Genomic DNA, 23,383 nt, shown 5'->3' with positions numbered 1-23,383 from the left:
TAATAATAGCTAGCAGTTATCTAGAGTTTAAAGTATTTATAAATATTATTTCATTTTATCCTTATAACAACCTTGGGAGGTAAAAGCTATTATCATTCCCATTTTACAGATGATTTAGGAAGGTTACATTCAATGTCTGCAAATACTGGAAGAATTCTCAACTGCAAGAGGGTCTACATCTCAGAACTGTATACAAAGTAACTATAATAATATAAAGGAAAAGAACATTAATAGACATGTAAACTCAGACTAATTTTAATGATCAAGCTTGATCTTAGAAACCCAAATGATGCCTCATAACTAGAAGGTGGAGTACAGAAAGAACTTACTGAAGGAATTCAAGAAGAAGCACTACATAACCACTCTAGGTGAATGCTATTGAAAGAAATGCTGAACCTGAAGTGGGATTAGATGGTTGAGGAATGTATATGTAGACACAGAATAAAGCCACATTGACCTCTGAGATTTCTTCATACACTAAGATTTGATAACAACTCACATCCACAGTTACCATCCTTCCTACCCCATAATTCTCAGAATATTCTCACTATACATCCTGGGGATTCCCATTTTTGTGGGCTACAAAGCACTTTAGCAACCATTCATGATTGCTTTCTGTTAAGTCATACTTTTTGTTCTATGCATTCAAGGAAGATGCTTCTTTAATGAGTATATCTTTCCTGACTCAGGATGGTTCATGACTGCTGTCCCAGAGGTTTGTGATCAAAATCAAGTTCCTGTCAAATCTTCAAATCAGTTGTTAGACTGGTCTGTATCCTTTGTAAAACTTTCAGAAAGGGGGGATAGTTCCCTATTGATTGTTTCAAAGAGATTTTGAGGGGTCCGTGAACTACCCAGGTGAAAGAGCTTGTGAAAGGTGTATGTGTGTGTGCATGTGTGTGTATATATATATATATATATATATATATATATATATATATACATATACATACATATAATCTTTCCATCAATGTTCAATACAGCATCATAAATTATGGAAGTTAAGAGAACTTGAGTGGAATGCAACCCTACACAAAGCCATTGTGAATGGGAACCAGATCTGACAAGATGCAGTCAGAGGAACTCAACTTACTATTAAACATTATGCAGTTGTCTTTTAAGACTTGCACATCTAGCCGTTCCCTCCCTCCTCCAAAAGACTAAAATTAGGTTTAGCTTTATTCTTTTATGGTCCATTGATTGTTTCATTTGAAATTACTCTAACTACTTACCCTGGGTAAACTGAGCCGAATATCACCACCCCCTTCCTCCCTTAAAAAAAAAAGGCTTGTAGAGGATGTCATATAATCTGATTAAAAGGAATATCCCTGCTATACACTGAGGAGAGGAGATGGAAATTACCCTGAGTACACTGCTATTACATAATTTGCATAGACTTGCATATGCTATGGATCAACCCAGCATATGTTCTTTAGATTTAATGAAATAATTTTTTCTCTCTAAAGATGGGTTAGAGTCTCTGTGCTCTCCTATCTGTCTCTCTTCCCATCTGTCTCTTTCAAATGTTATTCCATAAGAAAGTTATGGATTGATGCATAACTTTGAGAAAATATGCTAACAATCTGCATACCGGTAGGGCTGGGAGGTCTTGGAACTGCCTTATTGAGGGTTCCCCCCCCCCACCTTTTCAATCATAGATAATTAAAGGCTCCTTTTACAGCCCTTCAAATGGTTGAACTCAATGCCGTCTGAGCCTTCACTGGGCAATTAAAACTTATCCTCTGGCTCCCCTTCTTCGATGTTTTCCATCATAATGAAAATGGCAACATCATCAAACTAACCCCAGGACTCATTGGGAAGGTGGCATTACTAGATGTTGCTAGTAACTTTTGAGGGCATTGTTAAAATTAGCAGCAAGAAGCATTGTGATCATCAAAAACATTTGAGTGCCTGCTCACCAAAGGTACAAAGCCCTCGACAAATGTTGGCTGCTGTCCATCGTTACCCCCATTTCACAGATAGAGAAAATGAAACCCAGATAGGGGAACGAAGCTCATTAGTGGCCAAAAAAAAAAAATTAGCTCCATGTCTTTTGTATTCTCTGTGGATGCTATCTACATTCACCATTTTTTTCTATAATATTTTAACAGATCTCATGCTCTGTTGTAATGTAGCCAACAGAGGAATTCTAGTGAATTCCCCCACAAAATTACATTAGGATCAAATGTGATCCTTATAAACACTATCCAGATGTTTGGGATGAATGGGATATAACTCTTTAAGCCCCAAATTACAGCATAATAAATGCAAACATAAGGATCTGCCAATGCATCTGAACTCCTTATTGGAAACCAGGTCTGACCTGAGTTTAACTCTACGAGGAACTAAGAGTTTCCCCACTTGGATAGTTATGATGGATCCAAGAGCTGTGTGAGAGCTATATTACAGTATATTTTATCACTTACTTAGAGCATGACTACGTCAGCATTTGGAACCAAGCCAAATTGAATGCAAGTCTTTTATTAACACATTTTAAAAGGAATGAGAATGGCAGCTATAATTAAATATTAAGGTTAGGAAACAAACCCATGAAATGAAATAGGGCATTATGATCCCATTTGTCCTTGATGTAACTCATGGAGTTAAGATATAATAGTTACCAAAAAGCTTACTATGTAATACCACCTATGCAAAACAGCACAGGTCCACAGACTGATAAAATTAGGTAAGAATTTTAGCAGAAATGGAAAATTACTCCTCCGCCTCAGGCACTATACTTCAGGAAACTTATTCTAATTTTTCTGATTTTTACATAGTTAAAAGACTGACATAACCAACATCATCCTCTTCCTGAGTCGGTATTGTGGGCTCTCCCCAAGGATTGATCCTCTTCTCTCTATGTAGTTTTTCTCTCAGCAATTTTAATCACTCCCACAGTTTCAACTATCATTTCTCCCCAGGCAACTCTGCAGTTTATAGCTTTATTCCTGACTTCTCTTCTGAGTTTGGGGACCCATATACCCAATTGCCTAATAGAAATCTCCATCTGGATAATTCACTTGCACCTCAAATTCAACATATGTGGCTCAGTTTATTATCTTTCCTTCTAACCCTAATCTCCTTCTGACTTCTAATATGCCTGTCTGCGGTACCCCATTCTGCTCATTGTCCATGTTTGGAACCTTAAACTATCTTCCTCCCCAACCTTTCATAGCCAATCATTTGGAAAATCCCCTTACTTCCATCTCCTGCATCCAATCCCTCCACTCTATTCCAATGGCTACATCCTAGTAGAGAACCTCATTACTACCTGTCTTGACTATTGCTATAGCCTCTTATCTAGCCTTCCCTCCCTTCTTCTCTCCCCCATTCAAGTCCATCCTACATATCATTGCCAGATTAATGTTTCTTAATCTGGAATATGCCATTCCTCTTCTCAAAAGTCTTCAGTGGCTTCCAATCACTTCTGAAATAAAGTTAAAGCACCTTCACTTGTCATTGAAGACATTCCACAATCTAGCACCAGCCTCTTAGCCTTATCTTGCACTACTTTTCTTTCTGCATTCTGTGATCCAATAAATCTGGATTATTCTTACCACAAAATACCATGTGGTTTTGTGCCTCCATTCTGTTCCCTGTACTGCTTGTGATGTATAAAAAGTTCTACAGTTTCTGGGTAATTAAACATTCTATTATTTATGTCTATGGAATAATTAATAAAAGGATGGTCACTTGGCTTTCTCTTATAAACCAAAAGAGTTATCATATCTTAATGCTTATATACTTTTGGAAAAGTGGCAGGCAGGAATCAGCTCTGGTTAACAATTAATGAGAAAGTGAATATTCTAATGGACTTATTCTAATTAGTGGATGTGACTTTGATTATGTCACTCTTACTCCTAGACCACCCCCAGCCTTGGGGAATCTAGACTTCTCCCAAGAGAACTACCCTCCTCCCAAGTGTATCTGAATAAAACACAATGAGCCCAAACTCACCTAGTTAAGATTCAGTCTCCCTTAGATAAGAGGGTCTTAAATTTTTGGGCAGGTCAGTAATACCCTTTAAAACCTACAGGGGTTAATTTCTAAATGAGGAAATAGAAAGAAAGAGATCTTAATCTCAATTAATAATTGATTATTAATATGAGAGAAATAATCATTGCCCCTAGCTGATGTAACCTACACACTGAATATCCTCTTCTCTCTTCATCTATTAAAACTATCTTCTAAGATCCAAGACAAATGGCATTTCTTCCATTAAGATTTTCCTGAGTCTTTCAAAATCTTCCAATTTCTCTCATACATGCACATATTACCACAGCTTATAGTTATCTATGTTCATGCATTATTTCCCTACCATACAGTAAGCTCCATGAGCTCAGGGATGGTATCTTGTTTAAATTTTGTATCTCCTCATTCATTCCCAGGCTGCATTCCAGATTTCCTCTACCATGCCTGAGAAAACTCTTCCTTCATTCTGAAAACTTATTCCAACCAAGGAATTCACACATTGAAAGGATTCTCTATCCTAGTGGGCTCTCTCTCTCTCTCTCTCTGATTGGATGATTATTTCAAACTTCAATTTAAGGAAGGGGCTGAAGCCAGCCATGTCTTCATTCTTCTCCAGGCTACATTTGAATTCTCCTTCAATTCCATTCTCCCCCAACAACTTTCCACTTTTCTTTTAAATATTGTCTTCCCCCATTAGAATGTAACCTTCTTGAGGGTAAGAGCTGTCTGTTTTTCCATTTGTATTTATATTCCCAGTACTTAACACATTGCCTGTAAAGATTAAAGATTCAACAAATACTTGTTGAGTTAAATTGACAGTTATTAACTGATGGGGCTAAAATTTGAGCTTTAGTTTAGTTTCTGATTCCAAGGCCAGCATAATTCCTAAGTAAGGGAAGGGACAGTTAGAAAGTTAATACAATAATTCTGGTATGTGTGACTAGGTGCTTAGAACAGGGGGTCTACAGTCAGGAAGATTTATCTTCCTAAATTCAAATCTTGCCTCAGACATTTATTAGGGTTGTGACCTCGGGCAAGTCACTTAATCCTGTTTGTCTCAGTTTCCTGGTCTGTAAAATGAACTAAAAAAAGAAATGGAAAGCTATTCTAGTAACTGCAAAAAAAAAATAATAATGCTCCAAATGGGTTTGTGAAACTGGACGTGATTGAAAAATACAATGAGGTGATAAAATCCTAGAAAGATTTTAAAAAGCCATTTTACATATAGTGTTTGAGGAAGGAACACAGAAGAGGTCTGTGAACTTCTGCAGGGCCACAGCTACATGATAGTTACCATGTGTAATCAGTGTAGGAAAAAAACAATAGTTTTCTGGGCCATATCATGTGTATACATTATCACCATTTGTAATTTTTTTAAGATTAAAAAGGACAAATAATTGAGAAAAGTGTCGAGCTAACATTTTAATTACATTTATGCAGCTAAATGTCATAGAGTGGTATAATAGCAAGGTTGTTCTCCCTTCCCACCACCACCCCAGGCATTCCAATTCACAGTGACCCTTTCCTTCACTGATTTCCTACAGCCCTCTTGACAATTTTGCCACATCTCTTTTATTATCTTGTGTGATTATTTAACCAGAGCCATAGCTAGGAATTCCATTGCCTAGGGCAAATTTAGTTGAGTGCAAGTATATAAGAGAGTAGGAGGTGGGGCCCCACAGTGTGGGAGGGAATGGACATTGTACTAAGCTTCTACAGATCTAGATTTGAGTCTAAATTCTACTACCATATAACCCTACTCACCTCTATTAGCCTCTCAAGACCTCAATCTCCTCATCTGTAAAATTAAGAGATTAAATTCTCTTCTAGTTATAATCTTATAAGACTACCTTAATCTAAAAATTAAATTAATGAAATCAACCTAAAATTCATTTAAAGCCATATTTTTGCAATACTCTCCCCTCAGAATCGTGCCATATTGAACACCTTATTTATTCCATTACTTTATATCTCCTTTATACCCTAATTCATCAATCATACCATTGCTAGAAATCAAAAACCTTTCTTATTTATGGCTCTGATGATATCAGTTCTTTGCTCAAAAACTTTTGGTGGCATTTTATTACCTTTCAGGTTCCATTCCTTTGCTTTGACATTCAAAGTCCCTCTCTAACAGGTATCAATCTACCTCCCTAACTTTAATTTCCCATTACTCATCTCCATTTGCTTGACAATCCAGCCATCTTGGTCTACCATCTCCTAAATGAGGCAGGAACCCTTATATCTCTATACCTTTGCTCATCCCATTCCCTATATGCTGATATCAAAGCAGTTGTCAGATCCTGACCTTTCCATCTTCATAATATCTTTTTTTTAGGGTTTTTTTTTTTTGCAAGGCAAATGGGGTTAAGTGGCTTGCCCAAGGCCACACAGCTAGGTAATTATTAAGTGTCTGAGACCAGATTTGAACCCGGGTACTCCTGACTCCAAGGCCAGAGCTTTATCCACTATGCCACCCAGCTGCCCCCATAATATCTCTTGAATAAATCCCCTTCTTTCCTCTAATCCAGTTATCACCCTGGTGAAGCTCATCACTTTATACTTGGGTTATTCCAATTCCCTACTGGCAATGGTTTGTCTTGTTTGTCTGCCACGAGTCTTTTCTCATTCTAGTCCATTCTCCACTTTACTTGTTAAATTGGTCTTCCTAAAGTGCAAGTCTGACCATATTGCCCGTCCCATTCAATAAACTCCAGTGGTTCCCTATTATATCCAGGATCAAATATAAAATCCTTTCATTGACTTTATAACTCTCTCCCTTCCTACCTTTCAAACATTACTCCTTTCCACATATTCTGCCATCCAGTGACACTAGCCTTGTTGTTATTATTAAGACATGTGATACTCTAATCTCTATACTCCAGTCATTTTCACCTGTAGTCCACCATGTGCTCCCTCCTGATCTCTACCTCATCCCCCTCTTTGGTATGTCTTCCTTCAAGTTACAGTTTAAATCCTACCCTCTTCAAAAAGAAATTAGGAAACCCCCCTTAATAGTCAGGTCTTCCAAAATAAAGCTATATATAATCATATCAAAAAAATGCTTCAAATTATTAATGATTAGAGAAATGCAAATTAAAACAATGAGATATCACCTCACACCTATCAGATTAGCCAAAATGAGAAAAAAGGGAAAAATGATCAATGTTGGAGAGGTTGTAGGAGGATTGGGATTTTGATGCATTGCTGGTGGAGTTGTGAATGGATCCAACCTTTCTGGAGAGCAACATTGCCCAAAGAGTAATAAAACTGTTCATACTCTTTGATTTAGCAATTTCAGTTCTAAGCCTATATCCAGAAGAAATCATAAAAAATGGAAAAAGTCCCATATGTTCCAAAATATTCATAACAGCTCTTTTTTTTGTAGTAGCAAAAGAACTGGAAATTGAAGGGATGCCCATCAATTGAGGAATGACTAGGCAAGTTATAGTACATGAAAATTATGGAATATTATTGTCCAATAAGAAACCATAAATGGTTCTAAAGAAGTATGGGATGACATAAAAGATCTGATGCTAAGTGAAGGAAGCAGAGCCAAAAGAACAATGTACACATTAACCACAAAATTGTGAGATGATCAACCTTGATGGAAGCAGCTCCTCCCAGCAGTTCAAAGAGCCAGGACAACCATTTTAGGCCAGCTATGGACAATGTTATCCCAGTCAGGAGGAAGAAAAACAAAACAAAACAAAGCAAAAAACAACCTTCAGAATCTGATGAACACTTTATAAAAATTATCTTATGTATCTCCCTTAATCCATTTTCCTCATATTGAAAATGAATAATCTGTAAACATATTTATGAGGGCAGCTAGGTGGCATAGTGAATAGAGCACTGACCCTGGAATCAGGAGTACCTGAGTTCAAATGTGGCCTCAGACATTTATTATCTAGCTGTGTGACCTTGGGCAAGTCACTTAACCCCATTTGCCTTGCCAAAAAAACCCATATTAATCAAAATATGTATGTGCAATGCTAACCTGACCACCTCTGAGGGGAGGGAAGTGGGAAGGGAGGGTATATAAAAATATACACATGTGTATGGATGAAAAAAAATTTTAAATAGGTCTTCTCTCTGTTGATTATCTCCAATTTAACCTATATAAATCTTGTTTGCACAAAGCTATTTTTCATATTGCTTCCACCATAAGGTTCTAAGCTCCTTGAGAGCAGGGACTGGTTTTTTGTTTTGTATTTGCTTGAATTTGTGGTGTTTGTTTGCCTTTCTTTATATCAACTGCACTTAACTGAAGGTATACCTTAAAAAATCCTCATTACCTATACCTAGAATCACTGCCCTCCCTCTTTGCCTTTTTCATCCCTATTTGTCTTTGAAGGTCCAACTCACAGGCCATCTCCTACTGATCTCCTCCCTGCCGGTAGCAACCTATTTATTCCCTTTTCTCTCATACCTGACCTATTGGATCTTGCAGGTTCTAGGATATTCATCATATAACCTCTTAAGTTATAATTAGCAATGTTTGACTTAGATTTTTAAGCATTAGGAGGGCAAGGATCATGAACAATCTTTATTTATTTTTGCAATTTTTTCCTCTCTCCCTACACTTGCTTTTCAAATTAAGAAAAGCAAACAAGTCTCATTCAATAAACAATACAATAAATACGTAACATATATTTCAATCCTATACTGTAGTCAACTAACAATCGGAGGAAAAGAATAGGAAAAAAAGAGGAAAGGGGAAAAGAGAGAATGGAATAGAAAAACAGCAAACTTTTTTTTTCTATTAAGAGCCACTAACACAAAGAAAAGAATCCCTTCAATTTGTCTAAGGATCTAGGTTATCAATGTGAGAACTCCCTATACTAACTAAAGGAGACTGTAACTCATATAATGGAAACTCTAGATGGCACAAAGGTTGGAGTTCTGGTCACCTAACCCTGTTTGCTTCAGTTTCCTTATCTGAAAAATGAGCTGAAAAAGGAAATGGCAAATCACTCCAAGATCTTCAGCAAGAAAATCCCAAATGGGCTTCAAAGAGTTGGACATGATTGGAAAACTGAACAACAATAACCCATATAATCTGAATTGTACTTGATTCAATTTTACTACTCCAAGTTCAGCATTTGATCCATTCTGCCAGTTCTCCTTTTTTTCATTGTGTACCCCATCCCATCAATTTAAAAAAAAAGTTTACTCAAAGACCTTCATACATGTCTGACACAAAGGGCAGTTAGGCATGGCTGGCTGAGGGCAGAGAGTAACCTTCAGCAATGCCTGCTCTTGGTTTGCCTTAGGTGCATTGCCCATGGAATTACTTGTCTCTTCAATAGTACATCTAGATTCCCAGAGCTTCAGTTCCAACCCCACCCAGAATCCTGAGATATGTCTGAGCCCATTATGGAAGTAAAATTGTATATTTATGAGTACAAACAAGATTGGAAGAGTTAGTCTTATTCCCAGAGAAGAAAGCAAATGGCTAAGCAGTAAAGAATCATAGAATGATTTACAATCAGTTGAGAGGTTAGTATTCAACCCTTGTTAGGATATAGGTAACAAGGTTACTCATAAACTATTTTATGTTTCACCTCAACTAAGTATGACTCTATCAGTACCAAGTGAGCTCATTCTTGACTGTGTATCTAGCTTTAAATAACCCTTATAGTCAGGAAGTCCTTCTTTATATTTAACCTAAATCCCCCTTGTTACAGTTAAGACCCATTTCCTCAGTGGAGATTTGGAACAGCTGGTTCCCATTGTTTTCTTACTACCTTTTCTTTCAGAGTCATTGGCTTAGAGGAGTCCCCCATAATCCACCTTCAAGCAGACTTTACCAAAATAAGTATCTACCTTTCTTATAAACCTCTAAGAAGGGATATTCTTCAATATCCACCAAAAACAAAAGGGATGCCAAGACCAGTCTCTGCTGTAAAAGCAAAGATTGGGGGGGTGGGGATCCAATTTTACCTGAATCACTACAAAACTGGTTCATCAATAACTCACATCTATTGAGTCAAAATATTCTCAAAAAATAAGAAGCACAAGAACTATCATCTCCATTTTATAGATGAAAAAAAGTTGAAGGCAACTTGCCCAGCGTTATGAAGCTAGCGTCAGAGTGGGACTAGAACCTGAGTGATTTGATTCCAAAACTTTTCCACTACATCTTAATTCTATAACCTTTATTGATCACTTGTTGAGTGTAATTCATTTTAATTAATGAATACCTTATTAATCTCAACTTCAGATCAGAATAATGATTAAAACTGATGATGGAGCCCCATGGTTTTGATAGAATATTCTAATATCCCTTCTTAGAAGTTTAAAACACATTTTAAAATAACATATTTAAAAATGTTTAAATCACATGATTTAAAATAACACATTTTAAATGTAAATTAAATTAGCAACTACTTTTCTAACAATAACTCTCCAATGTGGTAATGCAAGTATCAAATTTCCCATTTTACAGATAATAACTGATATTTTCAGGGTGATTTAATGTTTGAAAAGCACTTTATATACATCATCTCATTTGAGTCTCACAATTCAGAGAGGAAAATACTACAAAAATTAATGTCCCCATTTTGCAGATGAAGAAATTGAACCTCTGAGTGATTAAGTCACTTGACCAGAGGGCCATGAAACTAAATGAAATGTATTGAGTAGAGTGCTACACTTGAAGTGAGGAAGACATGCCTTAGATAGCAACTAACTGTGTGAGCCTGAGCAAATCATTTAACATCATTGACAGTTAGACCCAGTGACTTCAAATGTCCCATCCAGTTCTAAATCTATGATTCTAAATCAATCTAACAAGGGAGACAACATGCAAATACCAAATACAAATAAAATATATTCAGGATAAATTGGAGATAATCAATAGAAGGAACATACCAGTCTTAAAGGGAGGAAGGGGTCAAGAAAGGCATTTTCTCTCCATGTGAGGGCAAAATATAATAATCTTAGAGCAGTGGCAAACAGAACCCAAGATTTCTGACTGTCCAAAATACTATTGCACTATAGTTTGGCCCTTACCAGGTCACCAAAACAGAGCACCTCCTTTTCCAATATACTAAAAATTCCAAAGCAACAGGAAAGATCTTCAGCTGACTTTTTAGGAGCAAACAACATATGTTCATGAACATCTATCTGTGCTTTTCCCAAGCTATTTTTTTTCCATTATTGTCAAAAGCAAAGAAATTTAGTGGAATGTTTTCTCCACAGAGGCACAAGTCTATAATACTCCCTGTTGATTACATATAAAGGACACAAAATATTAGTTTATTAAAAGCAGCTTCAACCATTGCAGTACAAAGCAGTTCTCTGATGGAACAGATTTATGAAGTAACAGCTGAAAGGTATGTAGATCACAAGATACATGACAAATGTACTTTATTACATGGAACAGAAATACCATATGTACCCATCTGCACAAACAGTTACTGTACAATGATACACAACACCCAACTAAGACCATTTAAAAGTTTTGCTGATATTGAAAACTATAAAGACATAAAGTGAGAACGTGTTTCATAAGATAGTATGATGCCAAGTCAATTCATCGTCTTGTGAAATTAAATACATTCTACACATTATAAGGGTATTGGGATAGGGACTGGATCTGTGATTTCATTTGGTACAGAAAACTCTCAGGTGAGCATATTCCCTCTGTCAATGCAGGTCAGCACCTTCTCAGTAACTTATGGTCTCAGAGTCTGTCTACTCTAGAACAATGAAAAGTTAAATATCTTGCCTGGGGTCACACAGACAGTATGTTTCAGAGGTGGGAACTGAATTTCTTGGCTATGAGGCCAACTCTCTATTTACTACACCAAAGCCGCCTCATGCATTTTATAAACTTAATGTAATATAAAAGTATGCCATTCTTTAAATTAAAATTTGAAGGACTTTACCCCATTCATTGAATAAAGCAGATGTTTACAAATGGCTCATGTGGACAATAACATTTTTCCATACATTAAAGTGGAACTTCATTGGAATGAATACCAGACAACATTAGTAATCTTGAGAAGATTTCAAGCTTACTTATTTTTTGCCAACAAAACACTTAATTCTGGACTTGTGTAGGGTCTAGAAACCTACAAGAGTTGGTATAGTCCATTACTAAAATACTACAATATTTAACATATCAAATTAGGACTTAGCAATGTGTTGGGTTTTTACTTGGCTCTAAATTGGGGTATCACAGTAATAAGAAACTAGTATTTCATTTATTATATCACTAAAACACCACTTTCCCCAATCTTACCCCAAGTTGGCAAATGTAGAGCAGTTGGAGAGTGGGGAAGACATTGTATTTGGATCCTGGATTTGGATCCATATTTCATTTGTGCTAACTTGTGATGACATTGAGTTTCACCTATTTGGTCTGTTTCCTCATCAATAAAATGAAAGAAAAAGATAAAATTATCTTTAAGGTCCTTTCCAGTTCCAATGTCTGTGTTCTATAAATTCATTCTATTTATCAGTTCGCCAAAGAGGAATTAACTAAGCCATTGTATATTTGCTACCTAATAGAATCACTCAACAATTTATAAATATGTATACCCAAAAATACTTTATGATAAAATAGTAAAGCATTAAATCTCCTTTAGTATTAACTACTTTAAAAAAAATGACTCCCTCTAGTTTCTGCAAGGCAAAGTTTCCTATACTTTCTACATTCACTGAATACTATTTATATGAAGGAAAGTCAATAGAAATTCCTCTTTTTCTCAATATTGGAAATTTTAATCTACATCACATTAGAGCAGGAGTGGGAAACCTTTTTTTTTAACCAAGGATCATTTGGATATTTATAACATCATTCACTGCTATATTTGGTTAAACATTTAATTCACCCCTAAAAATATTCCTAGATTTATTGAATTTCAAGTCCCATCTGCAGTTGCTATGGTAGTGCCAGATCAAATGATTTTGCAACTGGACATTTTTCTGCCCCTGCATTAGACTATGGGGTATTCAAGGACTAGCACCTCTGATATGCCCATCCCTTTGCAGAGATTACCATTCACTTTTGGTATCTATCTGGCATTCAACTCTCACCTGTAAACTATCTCAGTAGGTATTCAAACCGAGTGAGGGTAACCAACAGGGCTCAAATATGTGGGGGTGGGGTGTCTACCTCAAGTATGTGAAGACATGCCCTTGTGAAATGGTTAGATGAGAACGATTTGTTCCAACAGCCATGAAGGCAGCTGCAGCAGGTGCCGGGAGCTCCTAGAATTTGGCTAGACATCAAAGACACCGAGATCATCAAGTACATCCTAAGCCATCACCAGTTGTCTCAACTTTTGTCCTACCACTAGACTTTGATGACTCTGGAAGATTTAATGAGACTGACAACTTTGTGCAATTCTACCTCACTTAAATCCAATTCATATACTGGTCAAGACATCAGTCTGTGATGTCATTGGTTCTCTTTGAAAACCAAGGACAAGGGTCAAAAAGAAATGTGATCAACTTTACTCCAACAATTGAATATAAAGTTTCAAATGCCATTTTAAATCCTTTATTCAATAAAGGCCTTTTGCAGCAATAAAAATCCTACTAACCTTGAAGCAGTATGATGTAGTAGAGTTAATGCATTAGAGAGGAAAGAACCTACTCCAGGATTTTTGCCAATGAAACCTCAATTCAGGTCACAAAAAAGTAGGACTACAGTAAAACAACTGAACAACAAATATACAAAAAAAAACTGGGCATAGGATAAATTGAAAAACACAGAGGGAAGGCACAAGAATTAAAGGGAATCAGGGGAAGCTTCTTGTAGAAAGTAAGATTTTAATTGAGACAAAGGAAAATAGTTTATACAATCAAAAGACCCAGATACAGGCCAGTTTTTTTCAAGTTGTATTAACTATTGAGTTCTCTGAATTAGTGCTTCATCTTCAACACGATATTCTCATTCCACCTTACAGGGCTATAGTAATAATTATGTGAAATCACATGGGTAAGTAAAATACAAACTATTTAATTCCAAATTTGAATTTACAATGGTTCACTAATTTAAAAGTAAGGCATTGTTAAGTTACCTTTAAAATGGGGTCAGCCTATTACCAAGTTTCTGTGAATATTTTGAGACTTAGGAATTTTGAAGGTAGACCGGTATAAAGGCAGGTCTAGAAAATTTAAGTAGTCTCCAAAGATAATGTACATGACCCCAAAGGCTAAGTATTTTGAGGATGAGAAAATGGGGTGCATCCTTTCCCCACACTTGCAAAGGCAAAGGCTGGGCCTACAGTCAGCTTTCTGAGTTCAAATCTGGCTTCAGATATTTCCTAGCTATATGATTCTGGGCAAGTGATTTGACCCTCTTTGCCTCAGTTTCCACCCTTATAAAATTAGCAGAAGGAAATACCAAAACTACTCCAGGATCTTTGCCAAGAAAACTTCAGGGTTGGCTAGGTGGTGCAGTGGATAGAGCACCAGCCTTGGAGTCAGGAGTACTTGAGTTCAAATCTGGCCTCAGACACTTAATTACCTAGCTGTGTGGCCTCGGGCAAGCCACTTAACCCCACTGCCTTGAAAAATCAAAAAAAAAAAAGAGAACTTCAAATTGGGTCACAAAAAGTAGGACACAACTGAACAACAAATGTACTCAGAAAAACACATAGAAGATAAATTAAAAATAATAATCTGGAAAAAGGGTAAAAACATCACTTGTACAAAAATATTCATAGTAGCCCTGTTTGTGGTGGCAAAGAATTGGAAATCAAGTAGATCAAGTAAGTGTCTTTCAATGGCTTAGCAAACTGTGATCTATGTATGTCATGGAACACTATTGTTCTATTAGAAACCAGGAGGGATGGGAATTCAGGGAAGCCTGGAGAGATTTGCATGAACTGATGCTGAGTGAGATGAGAACCAGAAAAATACTGTACACCCTGACAGCAACATGGGGGTAATGATTAACTTTGATGGACACACTTATTTCTTCAGTGCAACAATCAGGGACAATTTTAGGCTGTCTGCAATGGAGAATACCATCTGTATCCAGAGAAAGAACTGTGGAGTTTCAACAAAGTTCAAGGACCATTCCCTTTAATTTAGAAAAAAAAACCTGATATCTTATTGTTTGATCTTGTTATCTCTTATACTTTATATTTCTTCCTTAAGGATATGATTTCTCTCTCATCACACTCAATTTGGATCAAGGTACAACATGGAAACAATGTAAAGACTGACAAATTGCTTTCTGTGGGGGGGGGGTAGAGGGAAGTAAGATTGGGGGAAAAATTATAAAACTCAAGATAAATAAAATCTTTAAATTAAAAAATAATAGATCTGAAGGAAGACACTGAAATTAAGGAGAATCAGAGGCTTTCTGTAGAAAGTAAGATTTTTAACTGAGACTTGAAGGAAGATAGGTTTCCACCTAGGAGGAAAGCATTTCAGGCATGGGAGATAAACAAAAATACCTAAAGCAGGTACATGTTAAAGGGCAAATGCCAATGTCTCTGGACTATAGAATATGTGGAAGAGTACAAGATGTAAGGGAGTTATGAAGACCATTGATTGGCAGAGAATTTTATACTTGATGGTATCAAACTGATATTCCTAAAAAGGTCTGACCGTTCACTTTTGGTATCTGCCCTACTCAATAAATTCCAGTGGTTCTTTACTTATTGAATACTCTAGGATGGAATACTATTTTATCTTTAGTTAATCCTTTTAAAAATGTCTATTTTATGTCAATTTAATAATTGAAATTAATAGTAATTACATAGTTTGTAAATGTACAATGGAATATATGCTCAATTTTAATTTTACTGGAGTAAAGTATTAAAAAAGTTTTGGAGACCACTGCTAAAGGAAAGAGACAAGTTTCTTTGCTAGCTTTTTTCTTTTCCCTTCCCACTTTTAACAGGACCCTTAACTTTTTGAGCTAAAACTATTTTAGGATAGGTACATTGTGCTTTACCAGTCCAGCTAATTTTTCATCATTGCTACCATGTCTTCTTTTAAAATATACCATATTGTTTATGAATCAGAATGGTCTTGGAGAATAGTTTAGTGCTTAGCATGAGCTCCATCTGGTGGTTTAAAGGTAATTGTGGAGAAGATTCTCATTGTCTAGAGACTCAAGCAAAATGGCAAAACGTGAGAGATCATAGATTTAAAGCTGGATTAGAGACTGTCTAAGAAACTAGGGACCAGAGAAATGATTTGCCCAATATCAGACAGGTTGAAAATGATGAAGTCAGGATATATAAAAATAAAACAAAAATACAAGGAAGCAATCCCCAGATCAAAGCAAGGAAGTTCTGAATGGGTTGGATAAATTCCAGGATTTATTTTTTTTCCATGATAAATTGATAGATCTGTCAGGTTCACAAAGTCCAGAACAATGCTGTCCCAGTTGCCTGGCTCCCTGCTCTGGAGAAGACTCTAGAGGCTAGACTTCTTTCCAAGGCAGCACACCTAGCTCAACTTCATCCTAAAGAACAAAAACCAAGGTCCAGAGATGCCATGACACCATTGCAATCATGTCTTCCATCAAGTTAAGAGCAAAACCAGACCTCACACTCTTCCCCTCTGCAAAATGTTGATTCTCCTTTGGATTACCTAATCTGAGGATTGATTTTATTTTTATTAATACAAGTAATTTTTTGGTATGCAAACTTAATAAAGCTAGCATCTAAGATACAGACAAGACAAAAAAATACAGCAGGACATTACTTAACAGATAAGTGGTCAAGGAATACGAATGGTTCAAAAAAATTACAAACTGTCAACCACATGAAAGAAATGCTCCCAATATCCAGTAGTAAAGAGAAATAAGTCAAAACTCTGAGTTTTCACTTTATACTCAGTAAACTGGCAAAAAAGAGTAACAGCCAATGTTGGAAGAGTTGTGGAAGGATAATCAGTCTAATGTTGGTTGAGTTGTGAAATCCAACCATGCTGCCAAGTCATTTGGAATTATTCAAAGAGTGTCTAAAATTTCCATACCTTTTGACCTAGAGATTTCTCTATTAGGCATATACCTCAAGGAGATCAGGAACAAAAAAAGAAAAGCTCCATATGCACCAAAATATTGCACTTTCTTGTGGTAGTAAGGAACTAGAAACAAGATATATTCCCTTGATTGCAAAAGAATTAGTGGTAGATAAATGTAATAGAATATTACTATGTGTGGACCTAGCAATAAATATGGTGAGTAGTGAAAAATGTGAAAACAGTTGCATATGGAAAAAGCGAATATATATACAATAATAAGATTTTAAAAAACTGGAATTTTATAACTAGATTTGAGCCTAAAATTTTTTGCAGAGGTGGGAGACCATGGATGTGGAACTTTTTCAATGTTTGAATTCTGCTATACTTTAATTTTTATTCATTATAAAAGATGGTTCTTGGAGAGGGGACAAGGGAAAAGATTCAGTGGGGAATAACAATAATGTAAAAACAAAGGTGAGCTATAAAAAGATATTTTATAAAAGAACACAATAGTTATCTACCTTAGTGGCAAAGAATTCAATTCTTAATGACATATAAAAGCAATTTCAAACTTCATGATCTAAACACAAAATATAATTTTCTTTATTTTTCTTTATGGAGCAAAAACAATAAAATTGTAGGAACATAAAAAGATAACACCTTTTTCTATCAGGGTGGAGCTAGTTAAAATTTGATAACAGCCTATGTTATATCTTCATCAAAAATATTTCCCAGAAGTTCAGGAACATGTAATGATTACATAGTTCATTTGCTGAAAATTGCTGCAGCAGATTAAGTTAGACAAAAATTTGGTGGAACAGTGATCAAGCAAAAGGAATATTTAATAACAAAAAACCAAATAAACTCTGGAAGATAGATATTTTGTGTTTCAGTTGAAGTAACTGTTGAAGGCAAAATATGGAAGCAAATGATTTCCACTCAAAGTACATATTCTGAACAAATATGTTCGTGTGATTATTTTTCCAGGCCTATTTAAGACTCTACCAGGCCAGACCTTTTGCTGCTTTTGCTGCCTTCACTTTGTTTTTCCCTTTTCCCCGTTTTGCCTTTAATTTTTTCCTTTGTCTCGGGTGCATCCAAACTGGGTACTGTCCATGTTCATCTAAAAGACTCTTTTTGTTTCTTTTAGTATCCACATCCATTTTTGATTCACCTAAAAAGATAATGAAAAATATAATTTTGAAAACTGCAAAATACTAGCAATATTTTGTAGGATTCAGGAAAGAAGCAACTAGCTTAATATAGAAGACTTCAGTTTCTATAAATATTGATTAAATGTTAAAAGTGTCATATTGAGGACCTATAAAGGAAAATGTTATCTACCTCCAGAGAAAGATCTAATTAAGAGAAGCATGCACAGTATGGTCATATATATATATAAATCTGTGCCAAGTAGTGGTCTCTAGGACAGGGAAGGGAGGAAGACAGTTTGGAACTTAAAAATTTAATTAAAAAATTAAATTTTTGGGTAGCTAGGTGGTGCAGGGGATAGAGTACTGGCCATGGAGTCAGGAGGACCTGAATTCAAATCCGACCTGAGATACTTAATAATTACCTAGCTGTGTGAGCTTGAGCAAGTCACAGCCCCATTGCCTTGCAAAAACAAAAACAAAAGAAGTTATGAGTAATAAAGGTATAAGTAGTAAGTAGGAGACATATTTTGGAGAGCATTAAAATGGCAGGCTAAATAAAGACTTTGCATTTTACCTTAGCAATATAGAGCCTCTGAAGGCTAATAAAGTAGAGAGAACAGAGACTCTGAATCAAAGACAACAGTAAGGAAGCTATTAACAATAATCTAGATAGATGATGAGGGTTTGAACGTAAGGGTAGCATCATGATAGGGGAAAAGACATACACAGAATTTATAGATCTTGGCAACTGATTAAATGTGGGGAATAAATAAAAGGGGGAAAAAAATCAAAGACGATTCCAATGGGATGAGTAAGTTTAAGAGTAAAGGAAATTGATATACTGAAATTGAGTTCCAGATGTAGAAGTTTAGCAGATATTTTCTACAGAACTCAAGTTCAGAGAAGGAAAAAAGACTGACTACATATATCTGAGACTCACCTGCATAAAGGTAATAAATAATTAAAGCCACAGAAGTAAATGAACTCACCAAAGGAGAGAATGCAGAGAAAAAAGGGGCTAAAGACAGAGGCACAGGGGAAACCTACATTTATGGACAATAAGTAAGCAAAGGAGAATGGGGGGGGGGGGAGAGATAGCAGTATCACAGCCACCAAGGAAGAAAAAAAAATACCAAGAAAAGAGAGATTTCAATAGTACAAAAATGCTGCAGGAAGTTCAAAGACAAGAACTGAGAAAAGGCCATAGACTGGCAATCTAAGTCTGGTTTGAGCAGAGCTACAAACCTATGTGCTGAGATTACAGTCACAGTGCTGAAAAAGTGGACTTTTGGGTATTTGGGGGTCAGAGAACTTGAGGAGATTTGAAGAAGCCACTATGAGGAGTATGATGATCACATAGCAATAAGGATTCAATGTCATTGTACCTCTATCCCTCCACTATCTCACTATCATCCCTCCTCACTACTCACCTCCTGGAATCAGTAAAATGTCAGATTTTGCCGTGTCTATTCTATCTTCACATCTCTCCTTCTTCTGCTATGACTAAGATATCCTCACCCTCTGCCTGTTCAAATATCACTCATTCTTTCCTCATCTGTATCATCAACTACATGAAGCTTTCCATTTTCTCCACAATTATACTATGCATGAATCATCTTCTACACTAGACTATTGATTTTTAACAGTAAAAATTATATCTCATTCACCTTTGTGAATATAACAAGGGCCTAATAAAAGTGTATATAACAAGGGTCTAATAAAAACATGACAAATAAATGGTTAAATATTGAAAACAAATGTAATAAATAACAGAAAATATAGAACTGAAAGGAAAGAAGAGGCCCTAGTATTAATTAATTAATCAAAGGGCAGCAAGTTTAGTAAAATCTTCTGTAAAGGACCTATTGGAAACAAAAACTGCCCAGGAAGAGACAGGATTAACAAAGTGCAAGCTGTATTGCAGGAAAGATGCCACACAGATAAGATCACAAGTGTATAGGAGGAGAAAGAAAGGGAGGGAGTGTGTGTGTGTGTGTGTGTGTGTGTGTGAGAGAGAGAGAGAGAGAGAGATGGTACAAGAGAGAAAAATAAAAGGGTACAAGAGAGAAAAATAAAAGGGGAGAAAACCATCCACACATGAACTCACCCTCTTGATCTTTCCCCACACAGTCTGTTTTCTCTTTGATTTTTCCAGGTGCTACCACAGTAGCTATGTCTTTTACCTCTTCCATTAAAACATCACCATCTATTTTAAGTATACTTTTTAGGCGACTAAGTTCCTTTGGTGCATTTTTCTTTCTCTTTTCTGCACGCATCTTCCTTTTCCACTTACTCCGTAAGCTTTTTGCCATTTTTGCCTGAAAGTAATATAATAATTTTTTCAAAAATCAGAAAGTTTTCTACTTAATTCATGTAGCAAATATCTGAAAACCAGGTCAATAATTTCAAGTTACAGCCCCCCCCCCCCCAGATTAACAATCTACATTCTGCTTCTGCTGATTTAAAAGAGACCTGAGAACATTATGTCCAATATACTAATTTATAATTAGAAACCAAGAATAGTATTTAAGCTCATTCCCACCCTCCAATTTTTTTTTAGGTTTTTTGCAAGGCAATGGGGTTAAGTGGCTTGCCCAAGGCCACATAGCTAGGTAATTATTAAGTGTCTGAGGCTGGATTTGAACTCAGGTACTCCTGACTCCAGGACCAGATACTCTATCTACTGTGCCACCCAGCCGCCCCCCACCCTCCAATTTTTAAGGGTTTCAATATAGTTTATTGATGAGAATTTTGCTAATAACTGCAGATAAAAGGAAATCAAGTATTTGTCAAGACGAGGAAGGCCCCAGGGAGATATGGGGATACAATTAGTCAACAGCTATTTCTTGCCTTGTTACTTCTGTTTCAGGTGCTGTGCTACAAGTTAGATATACAAATACAGAGGATGAAACAATTCTTATCAGCAGAAAGCTTATATTCTAATGGTGGAGTCAAGGATATAAAAACCTTAATGTTCTCAATATAAGATATAAACAAAAATGTATATATACATAGATACATAGAAAGTAGTATGGGAGGGAGAAATGGGGGGGGGGGGGGGAATTAGGATAGGCTTTAAGCAGAAGATGGGAACTCTCTGCAGCCCAGGTAAGGGAGAAGTAAACTGCAGGCATGAGAGCTGTTAGGTACCAAAATTCAGTAACTGCCACATAATGGATAGAAAATCAATGTCTAGCTGATTGCCTGATCACAGATTTAGAATCGGAAGAAACTCTCTTCGAGCCCCTTCATTTTACAGATGAGAAAAAAAAGGAGAATCAAAGTAGTGAAGTGTCATATGCTGCAGTATTAGAACTCAAACCTGGGTCTCTGACTCCACATTTAGCCTTCTTTTCACTGCCCTCCCAGTGGCTCAGGATCACAATCTTATTATCCTCAACTCCACACTATCTCACCTTCTATATTCAATAACATGTCAGATTTTGCCAAATCAACTCTACCTTCACATCTCTGCTCTAGGAACTTGTCTCTTCAGCAATATAACCTTGGTTCAGGGCCTCATCACCTTTCCTTTAGATTACTGATCCAGTTTCCTAACTGGCCTTGATTCCTCAGTTCTCTCACCATTCCAGTCTATTCCACTGCAAAATAATTGTCCTCATCCAAGAGGGTGAAGACATTCCAGTTAGAGCAGGAGAGTTGTGAAGGTACACATAGCAAAAGAAAAATACTATCCCTACTTCCAGAGAGAACTAGAAAACTCTTGAGAGCACAGAATGAAGCATACTTTTTTAAAACTTCATTTTTCATGGGAGCTTGTGTGTTTTCTCTTGTAACATGGCAATGTCTAGCATGACTTCGCATTCATCGTATTGCCTGCCTTCTCAAGGAATGGGAATAGTTAGAAGGGGAAAAATGTAATTCACAAAATTTTAAAAAATTTTACATGTAGGGGTGGTTAGGTGGCGCAGGGGATAGAAGACCTGAGTTCAAATACGACCTCAGACACTTAACCATTACCTAGCTGTGTGGCCTTGGGTAAGCCACTTAACCCCACTGCCTTGCAAAATCTAAAAAAAATTGAAAAAAAAAGAAGCATCTACACTCTTGGCAGGGAATCTGGGCAGGCACGTGGTAAACAGTTGTGGCTTAATCTATGCATTAGTCAGTGTCAGTAGCCTTGGCAACACGAAGCTTCTCCGTTTCTAAGTCGCCCGAATGTTTCATTGGCCAGAGGTCACGTGGGGCGGCGAAACCAATCGGAACTGCGGGCCCTTCCGGTTCTCTCACCACGTGATCCGCAGGGATTCCCTTTCCCTATCTGGGCCTCGGTTCCTCCCTCGGGGTCTCGCAAGGGTAACCCGGGGCTCTGGCGCGAGCCGGACGGATTGGGGCTGCCCTGGGAGAGAGGTGGGCAGAGAAGGCCGGCGCTGCTTTTCCTCCCTCCGGGCCTCGGAGCCGCCCAGGAGAGCCTGAGGGAGCCTCGGTCCCGCTTTTCCAGGAACCCCCCCCGTACGGGGTCACTGGCCTCCCCGGGTTACAGACGCTGGGACGCGGGAAAAGGGAACCCCCAGCGCCATAGCGCAGCACTCACCTGGAACTCGCGGTCCTCCGAGCCCACGGCGAAAGCTACTTCCGCCCGCTGCCGCACTTCCGCCCAGTGAGCCGCCGCACTTCCGCCCAGTGAGCCGCCGCGGTGGACCCTGGGAGCGGAAGTCGCTTCTTTGACCTCAAGAGGCGTGGCTTTCCCTTGCCTTTGCCCAGTTGAGCACCACCAGCTGCAGTAGTAACTTGAGGCTTACCATGTGCCCTTCGGACACGAGCAGTGTGACCCGGGGCAAGTCACTTCACCCTCTTGGCCTCAGTTTCCTCATCTGTAAAATGAGCTGGAGAAGGAAATGGCAAACAACTCCAGTCTCTGCCAAGAAAATCCAAAATGTGACCAAAGCAGCTACTAACAAATAATCTATTGTGGTCCAGGAGCTTTACAATTATTTTTTTCATTTGATCTTCACAATAATCCTGGGAGGTAGATGCTATAATTATCTCCATTTTACAGGTGAGGAAAGTTAAGTGATTTGCCCAAGGTCACACAGCTAAGCTAGTCAGTGTCTGAGGCAGGACTTGAACTCAGCTCTTCCTCACCACAGACCCATTGAAATACCAGGCTGCCCAGACATGGTTTTGGGGAGGGAGGCAAGAGACAGTGTGGTGGAATACAAAGTAGTCAAGCTTTAGCTGATAGGCAGTAAATGTGATGGCAAGACTTAGCTTGAATTCAGCCTCAGATACTTGGGAATGTCTGTGGAGTCAGAGAACCTAGACTTGAGTGGTCCTCAGACCCAGGGAAG

At 37.4% G+C, this 23,383-nt stretch overlaps 1 protein-coding gene across 2 annotated transcripts; it reads right to left on the bottom strand.

Annotated features, from left to right (window-relative positions):
- Positions 1–15,652: 15,652 nt before the first annotated feature.
- LLPH (LLP homolog, long-term synaptic facilitation factor) lies at positions 15,653–22,700 on the bottom strand. Of its 2 annotated transcripts, none has more exons than XM_074226210.1 (3): positions 21,533–21,709; positions 20,179–20,389; positions 15,653–18,091 (listed from the first exon to the last, which is right to left on the bottom strand). In XM_074226210.1, the coding sequence occupies exons 2-3, from the start codon at positions 20,381–20,383 to the stop codon at positions 17,919–17,921; spliced, it is 378 nt and encodes a 125-aa protein (XP_074082311.1). In that variant the 5' UTR covers positions 20,384–20,389; positions 21,533–21,709; the 3' UTR covers positions 15,653–17,918. The 2 variants fall into 2 exon arrangements, with proteins under 2 accessions (XP_074082311.1, XP_074082310.1); XM_074226209.1 differs by lacking the exon at positions 21,533–21,709 and adding an exon at positions 22,627–22,700 and having other exon boundaries at positions 15,655–18,091.
- Between the last annotated feature and the right edge of the window lie 683 nt (positions 22,701–23,383).

This window comes from Macrotis lagotis, chromosome 2, assembly GCF_037893015.1.
Source record: "Macrotis lagotis isolate mMagLag1 chromosome 2, bilby.v1.9.chrom.fasta, whole genome shotgun sequence".
Lineage (NCBI taxonomy): Eukaryota > Metazoa > Chordata > Mammalia > Peramelemorphia > Peramelidae > Macrotis > Macrotis lagotis.
This window is presented reverse-complemented; position numbering and strand designations above follow the sequence as displayed.